Source organism: Mirounga leonina, unplaced genomic scaffold (genome assembly GCF_011800145.1).
Source record: "Mirounga leonina isolate KUSES-001 unplaced genomic scaffold, KU_Mleo_1.0 Mir_170, whole genome shotgun sequence".
Taxonomy (NCBI): Eukaryota; Metazoa; Chordata; class Mammalia; order Carnivora; family Phocidae; genus Mirounga; species Mirounga leonina.
This window is the reverse complement of record NW_023270433.1, coordinates 37,241,884-37,260,548: the sequence shown is the minus strand read 5'-3', so window position 1 is coordinate 37,260,548 and position 18,665 is coordinate 37,241,884. Positions and strand designations below refer to the sequence as shown.

General features: G+C 46.4%; 1 protein-coding gene across 2 annotated transcripts in view; it reads right to left on the bottom strand.

Annotated features, from left to right (window-relative positions):
- Positions 1–18,665, bottom strand: part of B4GALT1 (beta-1,4-galactosyltransferase 1) — a 49,354-nt gene that overhangs the window by 19,468 nt on the left and 11,221 nt on the right. For both annotated transcript variants that reach the window (XM_035016486.1, XM_035016487.1), the window contains exon 2: positions 3,299–3,534. In XM_035016486.1, coding sequence (XP_034872377.1) covers positions 3,299–3,534 — 236 coding nt within the window. The remainder of the gene's footprint in view (positions 1–3,298; positions 3,535–18,665) is intronic.

Genomic DNA, 18,665 nt, shown 5'->3' with positions numbered 1-18,665 from the left:
AATGGGGCAGGCAGTGAACAAAGAGTCAAGATGACAGGAGGGTGTCTGAGGCAGGGGGATGATGGGAGGCTTGAATGCCTATTTACATGAGGGTCAAAGCCAGATGCTACCAATTCTCTTTCTTCCTCTTCTTTGTGTAACAAGAGAGAACAGAGGAAATTCCTAATTTGCAGGTGGGGTATGCTCCAAACGTTTCTTCTTCTGCCTCTTTTCAAGGATTAGGTTTCCTCTCACCACTTTATTATGTGCTCTTTACGGATATCATACGGACGATATTCTTTACTGGAAAGGTTGAGCAAACTTCAAGTTTCTTCATGACTCGGTTATCTGGAAGTCAGATCACACTTTCCCAAAGAAATCATCAGGGTAGAGTTGGAGCAGAATAAATAAGATAAGCTGGGGGAGAGAGAGATAAGGAGGAAAAGATGTTCCTAAGGTGGAAAGGTAACCCTCAGAAAAGAAGGAAAAGATGGAGAAGCAAAAAGACATGGAAGGGGGGTGGTGAGATAGTGATACTGACAAGACGAGACTAGAGGGAAAAAAGATGTAAATATGTTTGGAAAGCTGAAAATAAAATATTTCCGATGTTAAGCTGCAAGTGGGAAGAGACTGGGGGGGCGGTCTCAGTAGCCTAGGGAAGTAAAGAGGTGGGTTGGGTGGGGGATGGAGGGGAGGGGGGTGTTGGTTGAGGCCTGCTTTCCCCCAAGTGTAATGCACAGAACGTCCATTGCTTGAGACAATTCTTGGAAAACAGATCTCCAGTCAGCCAAGCTCAGAAAACAGCGTGTGCCGAGCAGTTTTGGAGGCTGTAACGTACACTAGCCCGCAAGGCTGTGTCGGAACGAAGCCTGCTTCCCGTTGTTCAATCCAGCATTTTTCAAATGTGGCCTCAGAGCTCCATTTCGGAAGGCACACTTTGGAAGAAGCCGGTCTTATGCAGCGTCCGGTGGGAGCCAACACGGCGGTGCCACCGTCCAGCTTGGCACCGTCTAGTTGTTCTGCCAGCTTGGATTGGGGCAGGCAGGAGCATCTAGCTGGTACAAAGTACTCCAAAACCTGTTGTATGAAGCCTGGGAAATAGCTATATAAATTATGTCATAGGAATTTAAGATCCCGGCTAAATTTCACTGGTCCAATATTTGTTTTGACTTTGTAATTGAACGGGGAAGTCTCCCAATTCCCCTAAAATATAACATATCTCTACCTTAGCATCCTTCCCTCCAGTCTTCCCTGACCTCAGTCACCTAAATTCAAAAGCTCAGCATCACCACTAATTCTTTTTCGCACTTTACTCAAGTATATATTTTAACCTAATTTATATGCTTCTAGCCCACAGTTGTCTATCCTGTGGTCAGGCCAATTTGTGGGAGGCCGTCCATGCTTTGCGTAGTAAGATCTGACAACACTGTGTCTACAGTGTATCCCTCACCTACTGGTACAATAGCTGGGAAGAGAGGAAGGCGATGAAGCTGGCATGGCTTGTTTTCAGTGATTCCCTACTGGCTCCCAGCGATGGTGGCTTCCTCTTCTAGGCGCTCACTGCCATTGTTTTAATATGCTCCTGAATCTTGCCATGATCAACATGTGTTCATTGGCATCAGACAAATGTTCCTTGATGACAAGGGTTTTCTTAAACAAATACTTGTTGGATTGAAGTGGCTTGGATTATATAGGGCATTTACCTATTCTCTCTTACATTCTCAAATATTCTTCTAAGATGACCCACAACTGTCTGGCTGTCTTGCCTGCCGATTTTCTGAGGGCCTTGGTCTGTGCCTCAGTTGGCCAGGGGACTCAAACAGCCTCGAGGGGTTTGCCTGCCACCTACTCCCCCCACCTCAAACTTCAGTTCCCTTTTAACAGGACTTCCCTACCTGACAGATTCAGCTCCTGCACCTGGCCCTATCACCTCTGCTGCCTTCCTACCCCTGTGGTCAACTTTATCTCTGGGAACATGCAAAGCTCCTCTCTGCATTGAGATGCCCAGCTGAGATGCCCAGATGTCCCTCCAGCCCTTAGAACGCAGTTTATATCCTGGTTCTTCCAGGTCACTCACTGCTCTCTCCTCCCTCTGAGCTTCCAAAGCATTTGGCAGCCACCATCCAATCACATACTATTTGGGATTATTAATAAATTATTCCCTGGAAGGGTTCCACTTGGCATTGTGAGGAAGGAAGCCTCCGGACAGACAGAACTGGGACCTTACTTCTTTAGACTCTCTCTGCAGCACTATGTCACAGCAGTGCTCAGAAATGGTCGATGGACACACTGCTATTTCCAGCTTCCCACTGGTCCCAGGAAGGCATACAAAGTCCCTCTACTTTGACGGAAGTGGTCAACTACCAACAATTTTACTATCTCAAGCAGATCCAGACTTTATCTTGAAATGAAATGGACAGTGAGCCTTTTAGAATTGGGCATACTGTTCTCTTCAGATGAATTTCAATGAACTTTAGTATACAGACAGGGTAAATGTGTTATTCCACCTAGTAGATTATAAAAATATGAATTTAGGTATTTTGAAAAACTCAAAACACCAAAGTTACATTCTTAGAAAAATAATAATGCTTCTCAAACAAACTGGAAATCAGTTATTTTTTAAAAACTGCATTCTAGATCAATCTGATTCTCCAGGTCATGCTGACATGACTTCAAGGCTGACATGTCTTCCACATTAGTTTCATAAGCACGGCTAAGCTCAACACGCATGAATCAGACATGCAGTGAGAAGCTCTCTCTTCTCAGACCCAGCCCAGGGCACATGATGCTCAGTGGCCTACTAATCAGACTTACCCAGCTATTTTGCTAGGGGCTGGCATTCAGGCCTGATCTAAGGGTGCAATCTCCTGCAGGTGTCCCAGAAGATACAGTTAGACTGGATAATTTCGAAGCTGCCTAAAACTCTGATATTTAAATGGGTGTTGTTTTTTTTTTTTAAAGGAAAATACATAGCTACCCAAAGGCAGGAAATAATCAGTGCTTTACTTTGGGAGAATTAGGATTGTCATTTTTCTCTCAATTTTGCTGGAAGGGCACTTGCAACAAAAAGAAAACAAAATACCCCAGCAATTACCCTTGCCTAAAGAGCAGACGGCAAGAAGCAAGCAAGTTGTATGGTATTTAGCTTATCTGCATTGCTTAAGGAGGACGATGGCGGCGGGGTTATAAAATGCCACATGTCTAGTATCACGTTCTCTCTCTTAACCCTCACTACTCACATCCTTGCGTGCGTGTATGTGCGCACATGTGCGCAAACACACACACACTCCCTCCCTCACTCCATCTTCCCAGACCTCACCTGGTTGATAACATAGATGCCGTAGTCTAACTGCTGACGCTGTAGGATTGGGTGCAAGTAATACAGCCAGTACTTGAGGTGTTCCTGCCGGTTACGGAATGGAATAATGATGGCCACCTTGTGGGGAGAGATGCAGTTCTTGGGGGCATAGCGGCCGCCCACCTTCACCTCTGGGTTCTGTTTCTCCACAAGCTTCAGGTCCACAGGCATGTTAAACTCGATCACCATGGGGCCGACTAGAGAGGTGGAAGGAAGGAGAAGTTAGCAGGCTACAGGGTTCCCCTACGCCACAGCCTCAGAAGACATATCCTCCTGGGAGGCAGTGTGACATGAAAAAGGCACTTACATCCAGCACTAGCATGACCAACCATCCCAGGAAACCCCTCAGGACCAGGTAAAGCCGGACAGCTGGTCACCCTATGAAGCACTCAACTGCCCATGATCCACACCCCCTGAGATTCTAGGTTTCTCAGCTCTAACTGGAAATGGAGTGATTGCTGCTTAGACTTCCTGAAAGGTTGTTGTAAGGATCAGAGAAAATGGATGAGAAAGCACTTTTTTAGGAATCCTGAGATTGAGACCTAACTGTGCCACCTCCCAACTGTGTGACCTTGCACAAATGACTTCCATTGACTCTGAACCTAGCCTAGCTGGGAAAAGGTGTGTAAGTGTGTGTTGGGGAGGATGGTGTTGTGGAAATCAGCCTCAAATCAGAAGGTAGCAAGAAGTGGTGTGAGTAACCCATGTCTCAGGAAGACACCTGATGCACAGATTTAAAAAAAAACTCCAGGGGTAGGGACTGGAGGAACTGAGACCCAGAGCAGAGTACAGGGAAATGGAGAAGAGAAACAGCAGAAAAGAACATCAAAGAAGAATGCTTAGTAAACGTAGGTCGTGGAGTAACAAAGGGGATGAATAAGAGAGGAAAAGTCAGAGAGGTCCCCCAAGTTTCTAGCCTGGAAGAATACAGCTCCAGATGAGAGAATAGTAAGAGAGCTCTTGGCTTAGAAGAAAAATCGATGAGACGTGGATGGTGGATTCTGAGGTAGTGATAGGTTAGGAGTAGGGGGAGAGGCCAAGGTCATGATCCAGATACAGACATGGAAATCCTCGTTTCCTGAGGTGGAGCTAGGAGAGGACTGCACTCCTCAGCTAGGGACCGCCCCTCCTGTAGCATGCAAGGCGAGGGCAGGGAAAAGGTAACAGGCCCAGGAACACGCAGGAAACTGGGGACAGGGTCAATACTCAAACCCAGGGCACCTGGGTAGCTCAGTCGATTAGGCGTCTGCCTTTGGCTCAGGTCATGATCCCGGGGTCCTGGGATCGAGTCCCGAGTTGGGCTCCCTGCTCAGCGGGGACTTTGCTTCTTCTCCCTCTGCCTCTGTCCCTTCCCCCATGCTCGTGTTCTCTCTCTCTCATGCTCTCTCTCTCTCTCAAATAAATAAATAAAATCTGAAAAAAAAAAATACTCAAACCCAGAGCCCCAGTATTCCCTGGAGGCCAGACTTTCTCAAAGTAGGTTACAGGAAACAATAATTCCAGTAAAACGCTCAATGGAAGAACATGTCCCCTGGTCAAATAAGCATACTAAATCTTGCTTCTGAAAAGTATGAGGCACAGCAAAGGCTCTGAGAAGTTGTGCAGTCAAGAAATCCCCTTCACTTTATATAACCTACCTTTTCTCAAACTTATTTGGCCATAGAACCATTCGACCAGAGAACATATTTTCAGAATTGTTACTCTAGCATAATAAGCCAAGTAGCCACAAGAACAAAGGCAACTACAGAATAGAGGTGAGAATTCGGACCACAAACTGGGATCAAGTTCACCTGAAACATGCTCGTGAGACCCACCCGAGGCCCAGCACGCATCACTCCGTTGCCCTATTTGTTCATCAATAATATGTGGCGCTCCAAGCACCACTTGTGCCCAGAGATCACTCACCCCCCTGAAACGAGCCCCAGAAAAGGAAGCTGTGATTCTTGCTCCTCTTGCCTGTCAGCAGGTGCAGACTCCCCATTTCCTCCTCCTCAGCATCCCCTGGTACTTCTCACACCTTCCCGCCCTCCAATGCTGACTCAGTTCCACCATCATTGGACCCATTCCCATCCATTTATTTTCTTCTGAGACGCAGATCTGATCATATTACTTTCCTGCTAAAACAAAACAAAACAAAACAGAAAACACCTCTGATGGCTCACAGGCCATGTGTGTAGTCTTTAAGAAGTAAGGCCAAACCACTCTGGAAAACAGTATGGAGGTTCCTCAAAAAGTTGAAAATAGAGCTACCATATGATCCAGCAATTGCACTACTGGGTATTTACCCCAAAGATACAAAAGTAGGGATCCGAAAGGGCACATGCACCCCGATGTTTATAGCAGCAATGTCCACAATAGCCAAACTGTAGAAAGAGCCAAGATGTCCATCGACAGATGAATGGATAAAGAAGAGGTGGTATATATATACAATGGAATATTATGCAGCCATCAAAAGGAATGAGATCTTGCCATTTGCAACGATGTGGATGGAACTGGAGGGTATTATGTTGAGCGAAATAAGTCAGAGAAAGACATGTATCATATGACCTCACTGATATGAGGAATTCTTTTTTTTTTTTTAAGATTTTATTTATTTATTTGAGAGAGAATGAGATAGAGAGAGAGAGCATGAGAGGGGGGAGGGTCAGAGGAAGAAGCAGACTCCCTGCTGAGCAAGGAGCCCACTGCGGGACTCGATCCTGGGACTCCAGGATCATGACCTGAGCCGAAGGCAGTCGCTTAACCAACTGAGCCACCCAGGCACCCGATATGAGGAATTCTTAATCTCAGGAAAAAAACTGAGGGTTGCTGGAGTGGGGGGTGGGGTGGGAGGGATGGGGTGACTGGGTGATAGACACTGGGGAGGGTATGTGCTCTGGTAAGCGCTGTGAATTGTGCAAGACTGTTGAATCTCAGATCTGTACCTCTGAAACAAATAATGCAATATATGTTAAGAAAAAAAAAAAGAAGAAGAAGAAGGTAGCAGGAGGGGAAGAATGAAGGGGGGAAATCGGAGGGGTAGACGAACCATGAGAGACGATGGACTCTGAAAAACAAACTGCGGGTTCTAGAGGGGAGGTGGGGTGGGAGGATGGGTTAGCCTGGTGGTGGGTATTGAGGAGGGCACGTTCTGCATGGAGCACTGGGTGTTATGCACAAACAATGAATCATGGAACACTACATCTAAAACTAATGATGTAATGTATGGGGATTAACATAACAATAAAAAAAAAGAAGTAAGGCCAAACCTCTTAGCTTGGCACAAAGCCCTTCATTCAGTCAGCTCTACCTCCCTCCCCATTCCAATAAACCATGCCTATGTCCACACTTTTCTCTTTGCCAGAAATGCCCTTCCCTCTTTCCTCTAACAACAGACTTTTGCATTAAAAGACAGAACGGAATCTTAAAATTAATAAAGCCCCGATCTAGCTTTGTCCTTTTGCTCTCTTCGTTACCAAAGCTCAGACAGCAGACGCCCCGGCGCAGGGGCACAGAGGCCTCACCTCACACAACTGACTCAGTTCCAACTTCTCAGGGTGCCCTTGGGTGAGGGGGTACTATGCTCCAGCACAAAGTAAGGGGTCACCTGAACCAGTTTTTCTCAAACCCATCATCAGAATCATGTGAGGCAATTCGTAAAAAATATGGAATCTCAGGCTACTCCCCTAGGGAATGAGTTGGCCAATTTGGGGAAGGACAGAGGTAAATCACAAGCAGCCCAGGTGACTGGGCAATGGGGAGCTGAATCTCTCATCTTCACGAGCTTTGGGGCTTTCGTGGAGATAGCCCTTCCCCATAAGGTCCAGTAGGCCTGGGCTGCTCGACCCTGGCAAAGCTTCTGGGAGGCCCTGCAGCCCAGTGCACTTGTGAAAAACATGAAAAGAAGATAGTCACTGGGCTCTTCTCACTTCACAGGGCCCCACAACATCTGCAACATCCCCCTGCACTTCCCTGCAGCCCCACCCTACCTCTGGTTCTGAAGATGCTGCTAAACATAACTCCATTTTTGGGAACCCAAGAGGCATCTGGACTGTCACGCTACCAACTTGCTCATATTTTCTGAAACTAACCCAGAAGACAGGAATTCACACTTGGTCTGCCCAACCTCCCGAGAGCAGACACCTGCGGGCTGGAAAGCATCTTAGTTTTGCCCATTGGGGGGTTCTAAAGAGGCGGTCCTGAGGTAGAAGACCTGGACAGGAGAAAGGCTGCCCGGGCGCTGGTTCGGCTCCACCAGTGACTTGCTGGATGATCTTTAGGCAAGTGTCACCCACTCTCAGGATACTGGTTTCCCATCTGGAGATTGCAGGATTGGGATCCAACTGGCACCAAACGAACTCCTATTCACCCCCAATCCCATCATCACCTATGGCCAAACCTGCCTCTGCTCCAGAGTTTCCTCGGCCAAGTGACACTGCTGTCCACCAGACTGTGGGAGCTGATACCCTAGGTGGTCCATCTTCTATTCCCCCTCCCCTTCCCCAAACCCAGCACACTCATTCACACACACAGGAGGTGCCAAGAGCATGTGACAATCCATGGGCACCTGCTCAAGTGCCAAACCAGACTCTTTTTTGAAGTGTTTAACGCCAACTTTTCCTATGGTATGTGTCAAAGCCACTTCCAATTTGTTTTAATCAACACTTTCTAGGCACCTACTGTGTGCCAGATTGTGTGCCCAGTGAAGGAGGGGAGGTGACCGAAGAGTCAAGACAGTTCCTGACCTCAAGGAGCTCCCTGCTGAGGGGGCGGCAGAACCTAAGTGAAAACTACCCTGGTTTAAAGCTGTCTAAGGGACTCGTTCCTCCAATGGCTTCATGCAGGGCTTTATTACTCAACAGCCTCTTCTCACTCTCCTGCTCCTCTCTCGGCCCTTCTCACAACCCCCAGCATGTCTGCGACACATCCAGAGCACCCTGATCCCCAATCCTGCTATCCGTGGCAATTCTTTCCCCACCTGCCTGCTTTCTCTGAAGCCTCCACAGCCCCGAGAGCCCGGTGGCTCACGCCTGAGCTTGGTCAGTCCTCAGCAGTCAGCGGCAGCTGCAGATCTAGAGCCAAATGCCTCCTGGGTCCAGCGCCAGTCAGGAGGCCTCCCTGAGTGCCCTGCACACCCCTGCCATGCAGCAGGGGCTGTCCTCCACGGCGTGCCTGGTGCTGTCCCAATGAGAAAATCCAGAGAGCTCGGACTCCAGGAGGGCAGTGACCAGCTCTGCCCAGAACCACAACGAACTGCTATCAAATCTCAGAGCCACTGCCAGGGGCCTCAGAGAGGGGCAAGGGGAGGAAGCAGAGGATGAGGGCTTCATGACAGTCCTCACGCTGAGCCGAGGCTCCCTTGCTGTGCGGCGCATGGCATGTGCTACCACAGGCCCTAGGCCCCGCTGGGCTGGCTTGTGTGTTTTCTTGGCTCTGGGAGCTGGAAGCAGGGTTACGTAAGCAGCTGAGCAGATGTGAGCCTGTCCTCGGCTCCCCCCGCTAAAGCCCTGCCACGTGGGCCTCTCGGCTGGGAGTCCAGGTCACGGCCTTGCGTGTAAGGCGCTCAATAACTTCAATGTGTGAGCTCAACTCAGACAAATTCCACTGCTCCCTTGCCCGGCACAGCAAACCCAAACACACACATGCCCCTCCATCAAAGCCCAGCTAATCTAGAGTCAACCCAGCACGGACTCCCTGTCTCCCTTTCATGCTGGAGCCGCTCGTTCCTTTCACTATCCTCAGCAAAACAGGCTGGAACATCTAGTCACCGCTCCCCAGCTGACTGGCCAGTGGCGCAAGATACAATCTCTGACTTGATGCTGGGTCGTGAGACGGTGTTTCACCAGCCTGTCACAAAACGGTAAAAGTAAAGACATTGTACATTGTTCTTCATTAAGCAGAAGTGTAATCAATGTATCAGAATGCCCTTTCTTCCAAAGTCAAGGGCTTCTTACTCTAAATGTTAAAATGTCCTTTGATGAAACGATCATGGTGGATTTTGAGACTGAATTGATTTATTTAAATTCAATTTGTAAAAAATCCCATACTTGACAGCCACGGGATCTGGCTCCTAAGTTTCTTGTGAAACTTTCCTGGGTACTGAAGCTCAAACACATGGGAACCGTGAGATGCGGCAGTGCCCAGAGCTCTGTTGTCCTCGAGTTGGGGTGCCGGCCTGTCTTCCTTGGCCCAGCCTCAGCCCCGACAGTGTGACATAGCGCCTCTTCAAACAATCTTCCCCTCACCCACAGTGCTGTTCACAGGCTCATGTGAGTAGGCCATTTTTCTCTGTACCAATCTCCTGAAGGCCAGATATGCGCCGGAAGCCAGGTCCTACCAAATCCCCAGGCTTGAGGTGAGAGCTGTCTACAGTGGTCCCATGAACTCATGGTGCTCCTTGTGGCCCCTCAGCCTAGAAATGAGAAGCACCCTCTACTGCACAGGGCCAGGCTGCTTGGTGCCAGGCAGGAAGCAGCAGGGCTGGGTGAAGAAGAGTTCTTTGCTCTTAGAGGGGAGCGAGACCAGCAAACCAGGGTGAGGATGACAGTAGTGTGAACAGCTGAAATGGCACGAAGGAAGGGGTGTTAACTCCAGTGCCAGTGAATAGAGTCAAGGAGAAAGCTGCACAGAAGCAGCTCCTCTCAGAGAGGACTCATCACGCACGAGTTGTGGCCGCTTGGCTGCCGGGGACACAGAGTATAGCAACAGATCTTACCTGAGAGGACAGTACACAGCTATGCTCCCTGCTTACCCACTACTGACACACCAACTCAGAGGCTTTCGATACACTTCGAGGAAATGTGACGTAAGAGCAGGGGACAGAGAGCCACCAGAAGGGACTTCTCAAGTCTCATGATGACCATTACTCATTAAATTTTAAAATCATGCTCCCGAAGGCTTCAAAAGTATTGGAAATGATTTATTTCTTAAACCAGATGTTCATGGTATTTTTCTTTATACCTTTGGGTCCATCTTTAAAATTAAACAATAATTCTTTTAAAATATAACCCAAGGAAGGAAGTGTGACCCCCTCTTTCATCCCCTTCCCAATAAGTGTCTTCCAAAATAAAGATTTCAAAACATACAATTCAGTGACTAGAAAAGAGGAATAATCTAGTGCTAACGCTGACTTGTTATGTCTCAAGCACACCATACACTCAACACAATTTCAACAGCCACTGTTCTTTCTGCCAACTCACCAACCAAGCCACTACTAGACCCCAGGGCTACGGGAACGCTTTTTCAACAGGAAGGAGAACACATTTGTGTTCTCAGAACCCTGCACTTGGGGGCACAGAAAAAAACAAAGTATTTGCTCAAAAAATAAAAGAGCCTGCCAGAGGAGGCCTGCAGAGCAGAGCCCAGGTGGCCAAGAGGAAGCTGGACTAATCAAGAACAGTGGCATCCGTTACTCCTCTCTGTGCTTAGAAGTGGCCCTGCCATGTGCCTGAACTGCCACATTTGTAGGTCTTCCAAAATATCACCTGAAAGTGACCTCGCCACCAATGAACCATCCAGGTCAGTGAAACTGCCCTTTCTTGCACTCTGCTCTCTCCCCCATTAAATTCCTACCCAATCTATCCGAAGGGGTACATGCACCCCGATGTTTATAGCAGCAATGTCCACAATAGCCAAACTGTGGAAAGAGCCAAGATGTCCATCGACAGATGAATGGATAAAGAAGATGTGGTATATATATACAATGGAATATTATGCAGCCATCAAAAGGAATGAGATCTTGCCATTTGCAACGACGTGGATGGAACTGGAGGGTATTATGTTGAGTGAAATAAGTCAAACAGAGAAAGACATGTATCATATGATCTCACTGATATGAGGAATTCTTAATTGTAGGAAACAAACTGAGGGTTGCTGGAGTGGGGGGGTGGGGTGGGAGGGATGGGGTGACTGGGTGATAGACACTGGGGAGGGTATGTGCTCTGGTAAGCGCTGTGAATTGTGCAAGACTGTTGAATCTCAGATCTGTACCTCTGAAACAAATAATGCAATATATGTTAAGAAAAAAAAAAAAAGAAGAAGAAGGTAGCGGGAGGGGAAGAATGAAGTGGGGGAAATCGGAGGGGTAGACGAACCATGAGAGACGATGGACTCTGAGAAACAGACTGAGGGTTCTAGAGGGGAGGGGGGTGGGAGGATGGGTTAGCCTGGTGGTGGGTATTGAGGAGGGCCCATTCTGCATGGAGCCCTGGGTGTTATGCACAAACAATGAATCATGGAACACTACATCTAAAACTAATGATGTAATGTATGGGGATTAACATAAGAATAAAAAAAAAAGAAAAAAAATTCCTACCCAATCTTCAAACAAAGGCCAAGTATTCTTTTTTTTTTAAGTTTATTTTTAAAGTTATTTTTTTTTTAGTCATCTCTACACCCAGCGTGGGGCTCACGACCCTGAGATCAGAAGTCGCATGTTCTGACTGAGCCAGCCAGGCACCCCAAGGCCAAGTACTCTTATTTGCTACTGCACTGGCTTTCAAAATACTGGTGAGGTTTCCTTCTATTATAGAGGTTCAAACTGTGGAGTGAAAGAGCAATCATTTGGGAAAGCACATAAAACTGCAGATTCCTGGCTTCTACTCCCCAGAGCTTCCCATTTGGGAAGTCTGGGACTGAGGCCCAGGACTCTGCATTTTAACAAGCACTTTAGACAACTTTAATGCAGGTCCCTGAACTATACTTTAAGAAACGGTGGTTTACAGGTTCACCCATTAACCACCACCTCCCTCCCACCCCCATGAAGCTCTTTAAGAGTGGGTACCAAGAGGGGTGCCCGGGTGGCTCAATCGGTTGGGTGTCTGATTCTTGATTTTGGCTCAGGTCATGATCTCAGGGTGGTGAGATCACCCCGTGTTAGGCTCTGCGCTCAACGTGGAGTCTGCTTGAGGATTCTTTCTCTTCTCCTCTCCCTCTGCCCCTCCCCCCAACTCGCATGCTCGCACGTGCTCTTTCTCCCACTCACTCTCTAAAAAAATTTTTTAAATGAAAAAGATAAAAGTTAAAAAAAGAGTGGGTACCAAGAAAAACAATCTACACTCAGGAACTACTGTACATTTCTGCTCTCTGACAATACTTAGAACAGAATGTGTTTCACTTTTGGCTTTTGCAAAGGGACAGATGTAATAACTATGTTGGGCCGTAAGGTGTGAATATCTACATTTTAACTCTTCCCCGGTCTTTAACTTTCTAAATCACATTTTCTCTTTTTCTGATTTTATTTATATCTGTCCTTTTTACAGTATGTATCCTTATAAGCTACATCGAAAACCTTTGTGAAAGAGGTAAGGTAACAATCCTTCAAAGTTCAAACCAAATGTTGTCCCCTCTTCAGACCTTTCCCTGAGCCCCTGGGATGAATCAGTCCCCACTATGGATGCCAGAGGAAACTCGAGGTAAAGTTCACAAACTTTACAAAAACTTTACAAACCAACATTACAAACTTTACAAGCCTACATTAGAGCCCTTCGGGTGAGGGCGCCAGTCTGTCTACCTGCTCCCTCCATTAGACCCTCCTCTCCTTGAGGGCAAGGGTTGTGTCCCATTCCTTTCTGTCCTTGGGACAGTTTCTGGTAGAGTAGGATCCACAAATGTATGTTGACCCACACTGCACTTGTTAAACTATGGGTTAAGAACCAGAACTAACAGGGCAGGGAACCATCTGGCGTTTGATGTTTGAGAATCTAGACAGTTGTCCTAATTACACATCTATGACTAACGCAACCAAGCCCCAAAACACTCTCCTTCCTAGGCTCTAAATATGCCTTTTTTTTTTAAATTTTATTTATTTATCAGAGAGAGAAAGAAAACACAAGGAGGGGGAGTGGCAGGCAGAGGGAGAAGCAGGCTCCCCACTGAGCAAGGAGCCCGATGCGGGACTCGATCCCAGGACCCTAAGATCATGACTTGAGCCAAAGGCAGAAAATTAACTGAATGAGCCACCCAGGCGTCCCTAAATATGCCTTTTTGTGTCCAGGGATAGCAACTGATTTGTGATCTAGAGACACAGCTCCCACCCTCAATTTTAAAATGAGTTTCCTCCAGGTTCTAGGCCTATAATTTGAGACTTTGTGGCAGTGGACAGCCTAACCTAATGAAAACACTGCATTCCCTCACCTGAACCTCACACAGCCACATGAAACAGGCTCTTCACCAAATACCATTTGTTCCTTGAGAGAATAACCCAGTCTGAGGTGGGTCAAGACATCACCAGAAAAGCCCTGAGTGGTCACTCAGTCCAGGATTCAGTCACCAAGAGTACCAAGGCCTAAACCTAAGGGAACAAAGCCAATGTCAGATTCTACCACTTTGAAGGGTCAGGGTCCACCTCAAACCAAAACCCTGAAGAGTCCTGGCAGATCACGGCTGAGGGACCTTAAGAATTATGTTTCAGAGGTGCCTGCCTGGCTCAGACGGTATAGCATGCGACTCTTGATCTCAGAGTTGTGAGTTCAAGCCCCACATAGAGCTTTAAAAAGTAAAATAAAATACGGCACTTGGGTGGCTCAGTCGGTTAAGCGTCTGCCTTCGGCTCAGGTCATGATCTCAGGGTCCTGGGATCGAGCCCCGCAACGGGCTCCCTCTCCCTCTCCCTCTGCTGCTCCCCCTGCTTGTGCTCTCTCCCTCTCTCTCTCTCTGTCAAATAAATAAATAAAATCTTTAAAAAAATAAATAAATAAAAGAGAGGAAAAAACAAATAAAAAGGTAGAAAAAAATTTTTTAAAGGATTACATTTCAGGCCCAAGGCTGCGCATGAGGGAAAATGAAGGACAGTGGGATTGAGGCTTTCTCAAGGACACTCCTGGATTGGCAAAAAAGACCACCCTTAAGAGAATGTCAAAAATTCCAGGTAAAGGCCCTAGTCAAAAAGGTAAATGTCCATAAAAGGCTAATCTATAGAGACAAAAGTGGTTGCCTGGAGCCAGGGTTTAGAAAGGAGATTAAGGGTGCCTGGGTGGCTCAGTCGGTTAAGTGTGGATCAGGTCATGATTCCAGGGTCCTGGGATCGAGCCCCGCATCAGGCTCCTTGCTCAGCGGGGAGCCTGCTTCTCCCTCTGCCTGCTGCTCCCCCTGCTTGTGCTCTCTCTTTCTGTCTCTGACAAATAAATAAATAAAATCTTAAAAAACAAAAATTAACCCTTATCTTCCCCTCATTAATCCTTTAGGGTTCTGATGTTCATGGATGTATCTACACAGTGGACAGCAAATTGCAGCACACACATCCCTCTACTCTCTCTCTGCCGTGCCCACCAAGACTGTCTCAGAATCCTTAATCTAGGGTTCCAGGGAGCCACCAACTGATCCAAGGCGGCGTAAAAGTGAATCTTACTTGATTGATCTAAACCCTTCTCAAGCACATTTCTACACCATACATGGCCATGGCTCTGGAATTCAGTGGAGTAGGAGAAGCAAGGAAAGAGCACTGGGAAACCTCGGGGAGGCCCTGGGACTGGGGGTGTGGCGATACACTTCTGTCCTGGCGTGACCCAAGGAGAAAGTTTCTATCCATAGTGAAACCACAGAGATTCAGGGCCCTGAGGTCAAGAAACTGTGCTGGGGACCACAGGCTTTAAAGCCCAGTAAACAGGCTTCCCAGTGTTGTCCTCCAGGGAAAATCCATCCCAGGAGGAATTTCTGCTTTGTTTGGTCCTGGCCCAAAGGCAGATTTCCTCCTCACTCAGCTCTTCTCCCTTTGGCTTCCCTTCCTCCCTGCCTCCCTCCCTCCGCTGGAATTTGTGGAAATTCTGGAAACTGTTCCTGCCCACAGTTACCACTACCAGGAAAGGCTTGGGAAGCCAATTTGCCTGGAAATTCTGTTAGCTCCAGGAAGATCTTGGGGCATCTCTCTCATCTTAGAAATAGGGCACTTCTGCAAGAGAAGATATGAGCTTCTCAATGATTTAGGCCTGGTGTTTTATTTTATGACCTCCCCCCTCCAGACTGAGGCCGTCCTCCTGCCTCTTTTGGGACTTCCGCTCTCAGCCCGGAGCCATTCACCAGTCCCCAGCAGGTAGCCCAGAGCCTGCCACTTGAGGGCTCCAGGCCTACAATGGCAGAAGCCACATCTGCCTCCATTCCTCTCCTGATTACTTTCCCCTCCTCGGGATGCTGGGGGAGAACACTTTGCTCTGCACCTTCCTAGGTCATTTGTTAGATAAGATATAAAAATCTGACACACAGGTGTACAGGAACCAAATTCAGTTTCTGAGGGAAGCAGTATGGTAGGAAGAGGCTCAAATCCCTGCTCTACCTCTGAAAAGCCACAGGCAGGTTTCATAACCTCTGAACCTTTTCAGCGATAGCATAGTGCCTAAAAGAGTAGGCCCACAGCATATATTTGCTGAATAAATCCATGACTAATATTTACATGCAGGCCTCCCTCACACTCTAAGAGGTAAAGTCATTCTTAATACAACTCAATAAGAGGCTAAGTCATCATAAAGACAGACCATTTGTTGAAAAGAATCAGCTGAGTTCAGCTATACTAGCCCACTTAAAATGTGGAGGAACAAAGGGTTTTAACATAGAAAAAGAAGTGCTGGTGAGAGACTGCACAAAGAGAAAACAAAGGGTCTATATTAAAAAAAAAAAAAAGGTAGCACAGGCAAATGAACAGATAGATGACAGATTCAGATCCAAAATCTGCAACGTTTGGGACCAACAAGGGATTAATATCGAGGATGTATAAGGAACTTCCGCATATCATCAAGAAAAATGTAAGAACCCCACTGAGAAAAACAAGCAACTGATTATCGTGAACAAGCAATTTACCAAAGAAGAAACCCAAAAGCCATAAAGCATATGAGCACTTGTCATCAGAGAAAGGCAAGTTAAAACAAGACCTATCCCATGGGGTGCCTCGGTGGCTCAGTCGTTAAGCATCTGCCTTTGGCTCAGGTCATGATCTCAGGGTCCTTGGATCGAGTCCCATATCGGGCTCCCTGCTCTGCGGGAAGCCTGCTTCTCCCTCTCCCACTCCCCTTGCTTGTCTCTCTCGCTGTCTCTCTCTCTGTTAAAAAATAAATAAAATCTTAAAAAAATGTTAAAGAACCAGCTTAGAAGAGAATACAGAAGAAAAATTTCATAATCTTGGGATGAAGACCTTCCTGAGTGCAAAAATAACTTGAAGCCATAAAGGAAAAGACAGATTTAAATATATAAAAATTTGAAATTTCTGTATGGTCAAAGATACCAGAGATAAAGTTAAAAGATAGGTGACAGGCCATATCTGCAAACAATACATAATAAAGGAGTAATATCCATAATATTAAAAGCTCCTCCAAACCTATTTTAAAAAACTAATAGAAAAATGGGTGGCTCAGTAGGTTAAACATCCAACTCTTGATTTCAGCTCATGTCATGATCTCAGGGTCTTGAGATCAAGCCCCACACCGGGCTCCACTCTCAGCACAGAGTCTGCTGGAGATTCTTTCCCTCTCCCTCTGCCCCTTCCCCTGCTCGCATGCATGCACGCACTTTCTCTCTCTCAAATAAATAAATAAATCTTAAAAAAAAAAAAGAAAAATGGGTAAAAATATTAACAAGTAATTTACAGAAGAAATACAAATGGCCAACGTAACGAATACATGAAAGTTTGGTCAACATCATCAGTAGTCAAAGAAACTAGTTAAAACAAGATACCACATTTGATCATCACATTGGCAAATGTAAAAAGACTGCTAACTGGCATAAATGTGGGAAACAGGCATTTCTCAAACACTGTTGATGAGCACAAATTGGAGGGCAATTTGACAGCATCTATGAAATGTTGAAAGTAGGGATGCCTGGGTGGCTCAGTCGGTTAGGTATCTGCCTTCGGCTCAGGTCATGATCCTGGGGTCCTGGGATCAAGTCCCATGTCAGGCTCCTTGCTCAGCAGGAAGTCTGCTTCTCCCTCTGTCTGCCACTTCCCCTGCTTGTCCTCTCTCTCCATGACAAATAAATAAATAAAATCTTTAATTAAAAAAAAAAAACGTTAAAAGTATATGGCCTTTAGGGGCGCCTGGGTGGTTCAGTTGGTTAAGCTAGACCTGACCTTTGGCTCAGGTCATGATCCCAATGTGCTGGGATCGAGCCCTGCATCACACTCCCTGCTCGGTGGGGAGTCTGCTTCTCCCTCTCTCTCTGCGCCACCCACCCCCCCCACTCTCTCTCTTTCTCTCAAATAAATAAATTAAAATGTTTAAAAAAAAAAAAGTATATGGCCTTTAGATGTCAAATCAATAACAACCTAACCTTCCACCTTAAGACATTGGAAAAAGAGGAGCAAACTAAACCTAAAACAAGCAGAAGGAACAAAATAATAAAGATTAGAGCAGAAATTAATGAAATAGAGAACAGAAAAACAATAAAGATCAGTGAACCAAAAGCTGGTTCCTTGAAAAGATAAACAAAAATGACATACTTGTGGCTAGAAAAAAAAAGAGAGAAGACTCAAATTACCAAAATCAGGAATGAAAGAGGAAACACCCCTGCCAACCTTAGAGAAACAAATAGGATCCCAGGGGGATACTGTGAACAACTGTATGCCAATGAATTAGGTGGCTTAGGTGAAGAAGACAAATCCCTAGGAAGACACAACCTACCAGAACTGACTGAAGGAAGAATAAACAGAAAATCTGAATAGACATGCAACAAGAATCTGAGTTAGTAATCAGATAGCTTCCCACAAAGAAACACCCAGGCTCAGATGGCCTCACTGGTGAATTTTAACAGATACCTGAAGAAGAATACAAATCTTTCACCAGCTCTCCCTAAAATTGGGAAGAGGAGGGTAGTACTGCTCATTCTATGAGTCAGTACTATCTTGATACCAACATCCGACAAAGACATCACAATAAAGAGAACTACAATTCATTTATTTGTCAATTATACCTTAATAATGCTGTGCAGTGGGTGGGTGGCTCAGCCGGTTAAGCATCTGACTCCTGATTTCGGCTCAGGTCGTGATCTCAGGGTCCCGGGATCGAGCCCTGAGTTGGGCTCCACACTTAGGAGGGAGTTGGCTTGGGATTCTCTCTCTCTGCCCCTCTTCCAGTTTGTGCATGCGTGTGCACTCTCTCTCTCAAATAAATAAATAAATCTTTAATATATTTTAATAAAGCTGAAAAAAAAAAAGAACTACAAATCAATATTTCTTACTCTTTTACAAGACAGGCTATCTACAGGCCTCTGCCTAAGTTGTCCTAATAACACACCAAGCTTAGGTCACTGGGCACCCCGGGCTGCCCCCTCCCCCCACCTCCCTTCTTAACACATCTCTTCTTGTCCCCTGAGACTCCATGACACATCCAATGCTCCCTCCATTCAATTTTCTATACTCTATGATGGC